At 36.1% G+C, this 15859-nt stretch overlaps 1 protein-coding gene across 8 annotated transcripts in view; it reads left to right on the top strand.

The window, feature by feature from the left end:
- Positions 1–15859, top strand: part of PIK3C2G (phosphatidylinositol-4-phosphate 3-kinase catalytic subunit type 2 gamma) — a 374898-nt gene that overhangs the window by 90803 nt on the left and 268236 nt on the right. For all 8 annotated transcript variants that reach the window (XM_021092290.1, XM_021092292.1, XM_021092289.1 and 5 more), the window contains one exon: positions 15328–15450. In XM_021092290.1, the coding sequence (XP_020947949.1) occupies positions 15328–15450 (123 nt within the window). The remainder of the gene's footprint in view (positions 1–15327; positions 15451–15859) is intronic.

Here is a 15859-nt window from a genome sequence, read left to right as displayed (position 1 = left end):
ATGAATTTTGGGGTTTCCCAGAGCATATAAAAGTTCTGTTTACAGTATACTGTAGTCCATTAAGTGTGTAATGATATTAAGTCTTAACAAAATAATGTATTTACTTTAAATAAAAAATACCTTACTGCTAAAAAAATGCCTGCCATCATCTGAGTCTTCAGTGAGTTGTAATTTTTCTTGCTGATGGATGGTCCTGCCTTGACATTGATGGCTGCTGATGATCAGGATGATGGTTGCTGAAGGCTGGGGTGGCCCTAATGGTTTCTTAAGATAAGGCAACAATGAAGTCTGCCACATGGATTGACTCTTCCTTTAATGAAAGATTTCTCCATAGCATGCAATGCTATTTGATAACACTTTACCCAGAGTAGAATTTTTTCAAAATTGGAGTCAATCTTCTTACACCCTACCAATGCTTTATCAACTATGTTTATTTAATATTCTAAATCCTTTGTTGTAATTTCAGCAGTCTTTACAGCATCTTCACCAGGAGGAGATTTCATCTCAAGAAACTTTCTTTGTTCTTCTCTAAGAAGCAACTCTTTATCTGTTCAGGTTTTCCCATGAGATTGCAGCAATTCAACTGCATCTTCAGGCTACCCTTCTAACTTTAGTTCTTTTGCTATTTCTACCACATCTGCAGTTACTTCCTCCACTGAAGTCTTGAACTCCTCAAAGTAATCTATGAGGGCTGGAATCAATTTCTTCCAAACTCCTGTGAACGTAGACATTTTGACCTTTTCCCATGAGTCACAAATGTTCTTAATAGCACGTAGAATGTTAAATCCTTTCCAGGTTTTCAATTGACTTTCCCCAGATCCATCAAAGGAATCACTATCTATGGCAACGATAGCCTTACAGTATTTCTTTTTTTTTTCCTTTCTATTTAGGGCTGCACCTGAGACATCTGGAAGTTCCCAGGATAGGGGTCAAATTGGAGCTGCAGCTGCTGGTCACAGTCACAGCCACAGCAACTTGAGATCTGAGCCTTGTCTGTGACCTATACCACAGCTCATAGCATTGCCAGATCCTTAACCCACTGAACAGGGCCAGGGATTGAACCCAAAACCTCACATATACTAGCTGGGTTCATTTCTGCTGAGCCACAACGGGCTCAGTATTTCTTAAATAATAAGACTTGAAAATCAAAACTGTTCCTTGATCCATGGGCTGCACAATGGATGTTGTGTAAGCATATGTGTAAACATGAATCTCACTGTACATCTCCATCAGAGCTCTTGGGTAATCAGGTGCATTGTCAATGAGGAGTAATATTTTGAAAGGAATCTTTTTTTTTTTTTTTCTGAGCAGTATGTCTCAACAGAAGGCTTAAAATATTTAGTATATCATGTTGCAAATAGATGTACTATCATTCAGGTTTTGTTGTTCCATTTATAGAGCACAGGCTGAGTGGATTTCGCATAATTTTTAAAGGCCCTAGGATTTTCAGAATTGTAAATGAGTATTGGTTTCAGCTTAAAGTCATCAACTGCATTACACCTTACAAGAGTCAGCCTGCCCTTTGAAACTTTGAAACCAGGCATTGACTTCTCCTTTTTAGACATGAGAATCCTATATAGCTGCTTCTTCCAAGAGAAGGCTGTTCTTTCTACATAGGTTGAAAATCTGTTGTAAAGTATAGTCATCCTCAAAAATGATCTTCACTAATCTTCTGCATAACTTCCTGCAGTTTCTACATCAGCAATTGCTACTTCATGTTGTACGATTATGGAGACAAGATCTTTCCTTAAACTTCATGGACTAAGCTTTGCTAGTTTCAAACTTTCTTTTGCAGCTTCCTAATTTCTCTCAGCCTTAGGGTTTGTTCTGGATTAGGCTTTGGATTAAGGGAATGTTGTGGTTGGTTTGATCTTCTATCCAACCACTCCAACACTCCCCATATCAGAAGTAAGGCTGTTTCAATTTATCATCTCTGTTTTCACTGGAGTAGCACTTTTAACTTCTTTCAAGAACTTTTCCTTTGCATTTACAACCTGGCTCTTTGCTGCAAGAAGCCTAGCTTCCGGCATGTCTCAGCTTTGAACATGCTTAATGTTGAATGACATTTTCACTAAGCTTAATCATTTCTAGCTTTTGATTGAAAGTGAAAGATACACAACTCCTCCTTTCACTTAGAGGCTATTTTAGGGTTATTACCTGGCCTAATCTCAAAATTGTCTCAGGGAATAGGGAGGCCCAAGGAGAGGGAGAGAGATGGGGGAACAACAGCAATCATCAGAGCTGTCAGAACATATACAGCATTTGCCGATTAAGTTTGCCGTCTTATATGGGTGAGGTTCATGGTGCACCAAAACAATAACAATAGTAACATGAAAGATTACTGATCACAGATCATCATAACAAATACAACAATAATGAAAAATTTGAAATATTGCAAGAATTATCAAAATGTGACACAGAGACATAAAGTGAGCAAATGCTGCTGGAAAAATGGGGCAGACAGACTTGCTCAATGCAGGGTTACCATAAACCTTTAATTTGTTTTAAAAAAATGCTATATCTGCAAAGAGAAATAAAATGAAACACAATAAATGAGGTATGCTTGTTTAAGGTTTGGGGGAGGGGAGCATGCCCAGGGCATATAGAAGTTCCCATTCCAGGGACTGAATCCCCGCAACAGCAGTGACCCTAGCCACTGCAGTGACAATGCTAGATCCTTAACTCACTGTGCCATAAGAGAACTCCTAGGTTTCCTTTTTAATATACCTAAATGGAATCAAAATATATGTACTTCTGGTGCTCCATATCTTTCTCTCAGTATTGTGTTTGAGATCTATTTACCTCATCCTATATGGTTTTTGATTATTTTCATTGCTATACACTACTCAACTAGACTCACGAACTTCAACTTACCTATTCTACTTTTGATGTACACTCAAGCTAATACTAGAGGGGTTTTCAGGCTACATACCCAGGGCCAGAAACTCACAAAGCAATACCATTTTTCTTATATGATCTTAAATATTTCACAATATATGTATAATATAGTCTAACTTGTAATTTATTTTGCATACATGAGAAAATATATCTTATTTCAGTTTTAACTTTTATTTCTCTGATTACTAATACCTTTATGATTCTTCACTCTCCTTAAACATAACATCAAACTGTTATCTTTATTTTCTTTTACTTTTCATCACATCATTTATTAAATTAACTTTCATTAAGTTTACATATATAAAATAAAATGCACTCATGTTAACTGTATAATCGACTCATTTTGAAAACGTATATAATCACCATGGAATCAAGATATAAAACATTTCCATTACAACAAAAAATCACCAAGTACTTATTTGCAATAAATCCCTCCCATCCTAGACATCATACAACCAAAGATTTACTTTCTCTCAATATGTATTTCTTTTATCTGGTCTCCAGTAGAATTTACTAGAAGTGACAAATGATAAGAGAAGAATCCTCACAAGAATTTCTTGTTAAACTGAGGGAGAAAGTTACAGTCTTTCACCAGTAAGTGTGAAGTTACTTGCAAATTACATGACTTTAGTCACTCCTTGCTAGGTTGAAGAAGTTTCCTTCTATTCCTAATTTGTTAAGAATTTATATCATAAATAGGTGAAAACTCCTGTACAAATGCTTTTTTTCTGTACCTATACAGATAGGTATATGGTTTTTCCCATTTATTATTTTCAAATTTTAAAAATAGTTTTGTAATACTGGGATAAATCATACTTGGTAATAATTTATAACTATATTTCTAGCTTCAATTAGCTAATATTGTTAAGGATATTTGCATCTGTTTTTATGATAGACATCAGTCTATATTTTATTTTCTTGTAATGTTATTTTATAAAAATAAGTCAAGAAATGTTCCCTCTGATTCTGTATTTTGAAATAATTTGGGTAGATTTGGTTTTATTACTTTCTTAAATGTTTGATAAAATTTACCAATGAACTATCTGTTCAAAGTTTTTTCCTTATGGGAAGGATTTTATTATAAATTTAATTTCTTTCATTGATATAGAATTACCCAAATTTTAAAGCCATAAATATACCTCTAAATTTTAGTAGCATTCCGCAAATTTGGATATGTTGGCCACTGCCTCTTTAAAAATCTCTCTGTCCCATTCTTATCTTTCCACAATTCTCATTGCATATATGACTCTAACAGCTTTTAGATGTCATGTTCTTGTTTCTTCCCCCACTCTTACTCCCCTCTGTGTTTCAGTTAGGATCATTTCTCTTGACCTATTTTCAATTTCACTGATATTTTCCTTAGCTGTGTTCAATCCGCTGAGGAGCCAGTTGAAAGAGTTTTTCATCTCTAATATCACATATATTTTAACATTTTTTATGATTTCCATTTGACTCGTATATAGTTTTTATCTCTGCTGAAAATTCTCCATCTATTCATGCACATTGTCCACATTTTCCACTAGATCCTATAATATGTTAATCACAGTTATGTAAAAGTCCTTGTCTGATTGTTCTAACATTTGGGTCATTAATTAGTTTGGTTTGGTTAATTGTTCCATCTACTAACAATGGGTTGTTTTATCTTGCTTTTTTTCATATGGATCCTGATTTTTTTTTTATTGAGACTTAAACACCCTGTGTAGAACAATACTAGAAAGTGAGGTAAATTGTATTCACACTTGCAAATGGGCAATGTTCTTCTTCTCTTATGCTATTAATATGTAGAACTGATACAATCTAGTCACGATTTGAGCTTTGTGTTTCATTGTGACTATCAATATCATTGGGACACTTCAGCCTTCAAATTGCTCTAGTGGTTAATTACTATTACCTATACTTATATAGGGGGCCTGTGATATTAGGGTCCTTTTCTCTGTTCCTGCTTCACCCTCAGCTTTCAACAGTCCATGTTCATGTATGCCACAGAGACAATTTCTCTTAATACTTTTGTCTCTTACCTAGCAGTCCTCTGCTCTCCTTTATTACTCAACAGGGACTCATTTTTGTAATAGGGTAAAGGGAAGTTCTGTATCGTATTGATCAACCACAGCCTTAGACAGGGCTGTGTTTTTGAGCTTCAAGATTGGAACTTTCTGAGCATTTCTGCCTCAAGGTTGGAACTTTCTGGTAGCCAAACTGTACCTTACAGTTGCACTTAGTCTTGTACGGGAGAATCTTCTTCCCCTCCACCTAGTGGATCCTCACTTATAATTGGTATCCAAGTAGGATCCTGGACTCAAGACAGATTTTTGTCCTTTCCCAGAAGCAAAAGGTTTTTGCTTCTAACATTCTCTCACCTGCCAAGGATCTTAACCTATGTCTCCCCCACAGGCACATGATTTTGTTTTTTTCTCCCCCACAGGCACATGATTTTGTTTTTTTCTCCCCTTCCTCAAAGCAAAAGATTTTTGCCTATGCTCAGGGTCACAAAGGGTTTCTCTCTCCTCCAGTATCATCATTTTTCTAGTACCACAGGCCAACAGCTTAAGGCCTTTGCTTCTTATGAAAGAAAGATCTACAGAAGTAGGCAGGTTTCAGACTGATCCCCCAGGAGCTGATTACCTCCTATACACTGCATCACGGAATGGACCCTCAGTTCCCTGAACTACCTAATAATAATTGGTAGGTGTACAGAAAAGAACTTAAAAATGACTGTAAAATCTCCTTGTGTCTTGGGTTCCCAGATATTCCAAACTGACATGCTAACTCACACCTAGCCTTTAAGAATTTGTTACAGTTTCAGTTGACTTATTAGTACCTCTTACATAGTGACCAGCTCTTTCTCCTGTGCTCTGCCAAAGGTCAAAGACTTTGTGTTGTCTATCCTCCCTTGGAGGGGATACATTCTTTGGAATTTATTATACTTGGTCATATTTGACCTTAAATCTCCAGTAGAGTCAAAAAAATTATGATTGTTGTATATTATCTGCTTATTTTTCATTGTTTCAGTGGATAGAAGTTCTACATTTTAAGCTGAAATGAAACACTAAGTGGTGCTGGGAAACTGGATAGCTACATGTAAAAGAAACATACACAAAAATAAACTCAAAATGAATTAAAGACCTAAATATAACACCAGATAGTCCAAAGACTATTTTTAATCTTTATGGAATAAATTATAGTGGCACTAATTATTGAACCTGGAATAAAAATAATTCTAAATTCTCAATTTGTTTCCAAATTCATAAACTGAATTGGGTAATTTTCAGTATGTAAATAGAGAAATTCATTAAGATCTCTAAATTTGCAATCATTTGTTCTAATTTATCATTCTGCAACTATTTACAATAAATCTTTTCACTTGAAAGACCATCATAAACTTGAAAGTGATTATAATATTTCCTTTTTCTTCTTTTTTCCAAGCTGAAATTTCCCAGTACATCAACTACCTTTCCTTTAAGCCACTAAACTGTAGTCTTACAGCCTGTGTCTCAGAACTCTATGTGCTCTGTGACCCAAACTTCCTCCTCCATCATCTAAATATTAAATGTTCTGAAATGTTATATACACAATTTTCCACTTTTCTTTCTTCCATCTATATTCTGCTTCTAAACCAACAAATCCAATTGCTTGGCCAGGTATCTCCTCTATGAAAATAATGCCCAAATCTAGCTTTAATAGCTCTTGAAATCAGGATCTAATCCTTTTGTGCTTTGTGTCTGTAGAATATCTCAAATGATGGATCAGGTATCACAGGAATTGTAAATTTTAGGCTGATTATTCCCCTGCTGTCATGGTGGGTGTGTGTGTGTGTGTGTGTGTGCACTCACATGCAGACCTGTGTATATTTGGGGGAAACCTCATGGTTTGGAGTTAGAAAAGTTTTGCTTTTGCTGCTACCTAGGTCCAAAATAGTAATAACACTCTGGCACTAATTTTAGAATAAATTCCAGCTATGGGTAATGTAGATTAATGCTACACATAACACAATTTATCACATAATCATTTTCCTCATTCAAAGCCCCTAGGTAGAGGGAGGATTCCTCAAAAGTTCTCTTGATCAGTAGGCATTGTTTTCCTGCTCCCACCTTTTGCAAACGAAAAGCTATCCAGTGTCAGGGGTTTATTGAGGGATCTTGGCTCCAGGTCTGCCCCTTCTATCTCTACCAATTGGTTTAGGTCTAAAATCTCAGCATTTGTTCCATTGTATGCAGTAAGCACCAGTCTCTAAACTCACTGACATTTCCTCCAGGCCACTGACATCAATGCTGACGCTACTGCAAAGGCTTTGAACTCTATAAATTTCTGACAGCCAGAGATTTAGCTTATCTTTGTTTAGCGATAGACTATGTATTTACATTTTCTCTTTATAGTTCATATAATGTTTATAGAAGCATATACTCTGTGTGTGTCTGCGTGTGTAAGGTGTCTGTTTTTTCTCAGTTCAACAGTTGCTAGAGCTAGAACCCACTGCATTTCCAATATCCAAAGGCTGATTCTGTTTATCCTGTTGGCAACTCAAGCTCTGTGTATCAAAAAATACACACATTTATAAAAAAAAAAAAAATACACACATCACAATTCCACCAAAACTCTTCCCATTTTGCCTGTGTTTCCTGCCATAATTAATGGCCTTCTGTCTTTTGGTTTTCCAAGTACGAAAATTTGGAATCATCTTAAACCCAATCTTCCTATTGGTGCTCAATCCAATTAATTACCAAATTAATTTTACAACTGCAGTACTTGCCTTAACATATTCTAGCTATCTCAGTGAATCAAAAATGAAATAAATATTTACCTTTCAGAATCTTTATGTAAACCAAATGTAATAAATAGATCACATAAGAAGTACTGCATTGAAGTAAGAGATGGAGTAAATTAGCTGAGTGACGCAAGACAACCCAGAATTTGCATTTTAACTAGTAATATTTTATGGATTTCCATAAATTCAGATACATCACATAGCTACTAAGAATGTATGAATGAAAACTAAACATAGCACCTAATACAACCCTCTCATAGTTTTAATGATTTTTACATTTTCATTTTATTAGTTATCTGGGCATGTACAGTGCTTGATTTCTCTCATGAATTGAAAAATCTGTATGAATGAATAAAAATGAATCAATTAAAAATCAATTAACTAAAATTTAGCCCTATTCTCTGCCAGGCATTTTTTTTCTATTTAAACATATTTAATCTTTACAACAACACAACCCAATTAATTATTGCTCTTCCAATTTACAGAGGAGGGACTTCAGGCCCCTGGAAGTTAAATAATTTGATAATGGTCATAGGAAAAATGGGGCAGAATCAAGATTTTTTTTTTTTTTTTTTTTTTTTTTTGTCTTTTTGCTATTTCTTGGGCCGCTCCCGCGGCATATGGAGGTTCCCAGGCTAGGGGTCGAATCGGAGCTGTAGCCACCGGCCTACGCCAGAGCCACAGCAACGCGGGATCCGAGCCGTGTCTGCAACCTACACCACAGCTCACGGCAACGCCGGATCGTTAACCCACTGAGCAAGGGCAGGGACCGAACCCGCAACCCCATGGTTCCTAGTCGGATTCGTTAACCACTGCGCCACGACGGGAACTCCAGAATCAGGATTTAAACATATATAACTTTACTATACAGCTGAAAATATAGTTTACTATGCTGTTATGAATCAGTATATTAACACTATATTAATAGTTGGGTAACTCTTTTTTGAGAAAGTCCAATTTGTCAAGTCCAGTCTCAAATGCAGTACTCAATATTAAACTCCAATTCAGGTTATATACGTGAAAAATGTGGACCATTATAACTTTCTGGTTATAGAGATTACACGTCTTTTAATTTAATTTAATAATGATTGCAAGCAAAGCTCGTGGGAATATTCAGCAGCAAGCCTTTCTCTGGAGGTGGCCATTTTGGGAAAATCTGGCCTCACCCATCAGCACTGAGAAGCCACAGGCAAACAACAATCCAGGTGGGATCACAGCCCCACCCATCAGCAAACAGGCTGCCTAAAGGCCCCCCAGGCACACAGCCCTGCCTCTTATTTCACCCAGAGAGAAAGCCCCACCCACCAAAGGGATAGGAATCAGCTCCATCTATCAGTGGACAGGCACCAGTCCATCCCAGTAGGAAGCCTACAGTAAGCAAGAACACAATAATAGTGGGGGACTTGAACACCCCATTTACAGCAGTGGACAGATCATCCAAAGAGAAAATCAATAAGGAAACACAGGTTCTGAATGAAGCATTAGACCAGATGGACTTAATAGATATTTATAGGACATTCTATCCAAAAGCATCAGGATACACATTCTTCTCAAGAACACACAGAACATTCTCTAAGATTGATCACATCCTGGGCCACAAATCAAGCCTCAGTAACATTAAGAAAACTGAAATCATATCAAGCATCTTTTCCAACCACAACACTATACGAATGGAAATCAACAAGAAAAAAATTGCAAAAAGCACAAATACGTGGAGACTAAACAACATGCTACTAAACAACCAATGGATCACTGAAGAAATCAAAGAGGAAATTAAAAAATACCTAGAAGCAAATGACAACAAAGATACGGCACTCCAAAACCTACGGGATGCGACAAAAGCTGTTCTAAGAGGAAAGTTTATAGTAATACAAGCCTACCTCAGGAAACAAGAAAAAGCTCAAATAAAAAACTTAACTTTTCATCTAAAGCAGCTAGAGAGAGAACAGCCAAGACCTAAAGTTAGTAGAAGGAAAGAAATCATAAAGATCAGAGCAGAAAATCAATGAAATAGAAATGAACAAAACCATAGAAAAGATCAATGAAACGAAAAGCTGGTTTTTTGAAAAGATCAACAAAATTGATAAACCCCTAGCCAGGCTTATCAAGCAAAAAAGAGAGAAGACTCAAATCAATAAAATTAGAAATGAAAAAGGAGAAGTAACAACAGACATCACAGAAATACAAAGGATCATAAGAGACTACTATATGCAACTATATGCCAATAAAACAGAAAACCTAGAAGAAATGGAAAAATTCTTAGAAAAGTACAATCTTCCAAGACTAAACCAAGATGAAATAGAAAAGACGAATGGACCAATCACAAGTACTGAAATTGAAACTGTGATTAAAAACTTCCAACAAACTAAAGTCCAGGACGAGATGCCTTCACAGATGAATTCTATCAAACATTTAGAGAAGAGCTAACACCTATCCTTCTGAAACTATTCCAAAAAAAAATCACAGAGGAAGGGACACTCCCAAACTCAAACTCATTCTATGAGGCCACCATCACCCTGATACCAAAACCAAACAAAGATACCACAAAAAAAAAAAAAAAAACCAAAAAACTACGGGCCAATTTCACTGATGAACATTGATGCACAAATCCTCAACAAAATACTAGCAAACCACATTCAACAATACATTAAGAGGATTGTACATCATGATCAAGTGGAATTTATCCAGGGATGCAAGGATTCTTCAATATCTGCAAATCACTCAGTGTGATACACCATATTAACAAACTGAAGAATAAAAACCACATGATCCTCTTAAAAGATTCAGAAAAAGCCTTTGACAAAATCCAACACCCATTTCTGATAAAAACCCTTCAGAAAGTGGTCATAGAGGGAACCTACCTCAACATAATAAAGGCCATATATGACAAACCCACAGTTAACATCATTCTCAATGGTGAAAAGCTGAAAGAATTCCCACTGAGATCAGGAACAAGAAAAGGATGCCTGCTCTTGCCACTACTATTCAACATAGTTTTGGAAGTCCTTGCCATGGCAATCAGAGAAGTAAAAGAGATAAAAGGAATCCAAATTGGAAAGGAAGAACTAAAACTAACACTATTTGCAGATGACATGATCCTATACCTAGAGAACCCTAAAGACTCTACTAGAAAACTGTTACAGCTCATCCATGAATTCGGCAAAGTCGCAGGATACAACATTAATACACAGAAATCGATGGCATTTCTATATACTAACAATGAAAGATCAGAAAGAGAAATTAGGGAATCAATTCCATTTACCACTGCATCCAAAAGAATAAAATACTTAGGAGTAAACCTACCTAAAGAGACAAAAGACCTGTACTCTGAAAACTGTAAGACATTGATGAAACTGCTCTTGGATTGGAAGAGTCAATGTTATCAAAATGACTATGCTACCTAAGGTAATCTACAGATTCAATGCAATCCCTATCAAATCACCAAGGACATTTTTCATAGAACTCGAACAAAATATTTTGAAGTTTGTTTGGAAGCACAAAAGACCCAGAATAGCCAAAGACATCCTGAAAAAGAAAAATGGAGCTGGAAGCATCAGGCTCCTGGACTTCAGACTATACTACAAAGCAACCATCATCAAAACCTTATGGTAACTAGCACAAGGACAGAAATATAGATCAGTGGAACAGGATAGAAAGCCCAGAATTAAACCCATGCACCTACAGTCAACTATTGTATGACAAAGGAGGCAAGAATATACAATGGAGAAAGACAGCCTGTTTAAATAAGTGGTGCTGGGAAAATTGGACAGCCACATGGAAAAGAATGAAATTAGAACACTCCTTAACACCATACACAAAAATAAACTCAAAATGGATTAAAGACGTAGATATAAGACCAGACACTATAAAACTCTTAGAGGAAAACATAGGCCACTCTCCTGCTGAGACCAGCTCAGCAGGATGGGGCTGAAGAACGGGTGCTGTGAAACTTAAGGAAAAAACTTAACATAAAACAAAACACAGAGACATTTACCATAAGAAAAGATGGGAACCAGGGGACTCAAGGTCTCAGGGACCAAGAGCACCACCTCAATAAACCACACTGCTTTTATTGTGCTCTTTCAGATTAAGTCAAGTTAGGAGGGGGCTATAGGTGGAGGATATAGGGTTTTTTAAATTATTTTCTACGTTCTTTTATTATTTTAAAAGTCACAAGGCTGGTAGATGGTTAAGCTTTTACTCTGACCTTTAGGCATTTAACAATCATTAGCATTTGAGGAAGCTTGGCTTTAGCTATCTATGCATAGCATTTCAAAGAATCCTCACTGTACTTCCACAAAAGGCATGCCTTTGTGCAGCAACCCTTAGTGAGGCAACCCTTTGTGCCTAGGTTTGCACCTTAGTTCTTTTTGCTAATGCATATTATGCTAACAATCGCTCATAAACCACTTGGGGCCATGAGGTTCCTCTTTCTCTTATTCTTTAGAGGACATATCATGCTTGTGCAAATGGTGTGCCAATCTGCACAGGTCCAGCGTGCCTAGAACAACACATTATGTCCTCATTCAGCTGACCCTATGAATAACTTATGCCTGTAGGTCTTTGTTCTTAAGCTTAAGACATTTACCAACACTGTAACTGTTTTTCAAGCAGGAAGATGGGGTAAAGTAAAGCAGGACAAGATGGAATTTTCAGCAAAAAGGCTAAGAAAATATTTTAGAAACATGTCTCATGACACTCTCCAACATAAATGACAGCAACATCTTCTCAGATTCACCTCTTAGAGGAATGACAGTAAAAAAAATAAACAAATAGGACCTAATCAAACTTAAAAGTTTCTGCACAGCAAAGGAAACCCTAAACAAAACGAAAACACATCCCACAGAATGGGAGAAAATATTTGCAAATGAATCAACTGACAAGGGATTAATCTCCAAAATTTATAAATACCTCCTACTGCTCAATAGCAAAAAAAGAAACAACCCCATCAAAAAATGGGCCCCAGATCTAAATAGACAGTTCTCCAAAGAAGACATACAGATGGCAAAAAACACATGAAAAGATGTTCAACATCACTCAGTATTAGAGAAATGCCAATCAAAACCACTATGCGGTACCACCTTACACCAGCCAGAATGGCCATCATTAAAAAGTCTACAAACAGTAAGTACTGGAGAGGGAGTGAAGAAAAAGGAACCCTATTACACTGTTGGGATTGTAAATTGGTGCAACCACTGTGGAAAACAGTATGGAGATTCCTCAGAAAACTAAAAAGAGAACTCCTATTTGATCCAGCAATCCCACTCCTGGGCATCTATCCATAGAAAACCGTGACTCAAAAAGACACATGCAGCACTAGTTGCAATAGGCAAGACATGGAAACAACCTACATGTCCATCAATGAAGAAGTGGTACATATACACAATGGAATATTAGCCATTAAAAGGAACGAAATACCAGCATTTTTAGCAACATGGATGGACCTAGAAATTATCATGCTAAGTGAAGTCAGTCAATGAGACACCAACATCAAATGCTTTCACTGACATGTAGGGAATCTGAAAAAAAGGACAGAATGAACTTCTTCACAGAACAGATATTGACTCACAGACTTTGAAAAACTTATGGTTTCCAAAAGAGATAGTTTGGGGGTGGGGGGATGTGCTGGGGTTGTAGGATGGAAATCCTATAAAACTAGATTGTGATGACCATTGTACAAGTATAAATGTAATAAATTCATTGAGTAATAAAAAAAATTTAAAAATGAATTAGCATTTCTGGCAGCCATGTCATAATGTTGACTCACCGAGTTCACACATAAATAAAATAACTGAGAGTTTCCACATGAAGTACTCATACATTTTTCTTCTCATGTTATAACTGAGTATTTGTATTTTCTTAATCTGTGAAAGACTTAAGATGCAACCCAAATAAGTTAATTTTTTTTTTCCTTATAGCTCTTTAATCAAGTCTGTTGATGGTTTTTGAGTTCTGATTGTCTTTCATAGTATTAATTAGCTATTCTTCCTAGGTTTCTGTCATCACTTTTCAGTGATATAAAATCATATAAAAGATACTGTCAATATATTAAAAAGTTTTGTTTTTCCCCAAAAGACACAAAATTGTGTTAAGAATAATACCTATTCTGTGTCTCTATATTGACAGTGTTTTCCTAAGAAAATGACCTAGAATAGGTACAGTTAAAATCTTTTTTTGTGAATCCATATCTTTTTGTGAACAAAAAGGAAAAGCACTTTTCCACATCTTTAGAAATAAACTCCATTTGAAACCTTCCATTGGAATGACTGTGATTCTGGAGTTGACAGAACTGATATGTTTTAAAATGCCAACATTATTAATGATATAGTAAAGTACATTAAAATATTATAGTGTGAAAGTTTACTAGTACAGAATTAGAGAAAGAAATATTTCTCAACATAGTTACTGGTAAAATACGGAAAAGAATAAAATCAAAATAGGATAGTTTTTTTGTTTCACTGAAAAATACTATTTAAGGGCATTTTTTAAATGAAAGTTAATTTAAGAACATGTCAAAGATGAGAAATTTAAAAAGGAAAAGGAAAAGCTTTTAGAACTCTGACCACAAAATCTGTGTATAACTATCTGAAGTATAACCAGCACTTTTTTTTCCTTTTTAGGGCGACACCTGGGAATTTGGACGTTTCCAGGCTAGAGGTTAAATTGGAGCTGCAGCTGAGCCCTACACCAAAGCCACAGCAACTCCTGATCTGAACCACATCTGTAACATATGCCACAGCTTGTGGCAAAGCCAGACTTTTAACCCACTTAGTGAGGTCAGGGATTGAACTTGCCTCCTCACGGATATCATGTCAGGATATCATGTCAGGTCCTTAACCCCCAGAGCTACAATGAGAACTCCACCAGCAATTTTGACTTTGAGAAGATTTGGTCATTACTGCAGACTATACCTGTCAATGGTGATTTTCTGAAACATCAGATGCTTAAATGCGGAACAATCAAATGATTAACAAACACCCCAACACCAAACTTTATTGTCCCAAGTCTGTTTTGAGCTCTGACTTTTACTTTTTTCTTTTAATGGTCCCACTTGCAGCATATGGAAGTTCCCAGGCTAGGGGTCAAATCAGAGCTGTAGCTACAGGCCTACACCACAGCAACACCAGATCTGAGCTGCATCTGCTACCTACACCACAGCTTGTGGCAACTTAACACACTGAATGAGGCCAGGGATCAAACCCACATCCTCACGGACACTATGTTGGGTTCTTAATCTGCTGAGCCACAGTGGGAACTCTTGAACTCTGGTATTTAATGATTTTGACCTCCTGTATGTGCTTACAAAAACAGATGCATTCTGAAACTCTACAGAGGTCAGTCATCAGTTTTCTTAATTCAAAGTATTTTGCAGGAATTAGACTTTCAATCTCTACTGTGTATCTCTATCTCTCCCTCTCCTCCATCTCCCATTTTATATCAGATAATGTTAAGAGTTGGTATATATATAATCTTAATAGCTCTACTTTTCAGCATTAACTCACTCAGTGAAAATCATGGCTCAGGCCATGGGATAACCAGTCTTAAGAACCTTTTTACATGGAATCTATCATGTTTTACTCTATTTCCTCCTCTTAGATAGAGAAGTAGTTTAAAGATTAATTAGTGTCCTTTTGATTTCAATAAACTATTTTGCTTTTCATCTACAGCAAAATATGGATAATATGATTGAAGAAGTTAAAAATATATGTGGTGTTCTGGGATGTGTGGAGACCAAACAAATTACAGATGCTATAAATGAACTAAATCTTATTCTTCAGAGAAAGGCAGAGGTAAATATACTCATTTATTACACAGTAATTATTTTAAACCTGAGTTCAATAATTAATTAGAGTAAAAGATTTTTGATTAACTACTATATAGGTGCTTTGTGTGTGTGTGTGTGTGTGTGTGTGTGAACATGTATATTTCAATCATTTGGGGTAATAGAAACTTAATTCTATTATACCAAAAAGAGTTAATTAAACTAAAAGGAAATTTCTTATACTTTTGAAGTATAACTACAAGATAACTTCCAAGTGAGACTGAAATTAATCCTACAATCCTACCTAGATGAATGTGCTTATATACTAATATTCACAAGCAAGTGTTTATACAGACTGTTATCAGCTCTCCTGCACACTAGTGCATGCAGGTGTAAGTGTCCATGCCTGAATGGACAAGCACATATACACAGCAAAG

The sequence above is a fragment of the Sus scrofa genome, chromosome 5 (genome assembly GCF_000003025.6).
Source record: "Sus scrofa isolate TJ Tabasco breed Duroc chromosome 5, Sscrofa11.1, whole genome shotgun sequence".
NCBI lineage: Eukaryota > Metazoa > Chordata > Mammalia > Artiodactyla > Suidae > Sus > Sus scrofa.
This window is presented reverse-complemented; position numbering and strand designations above follow the sequence as displayed.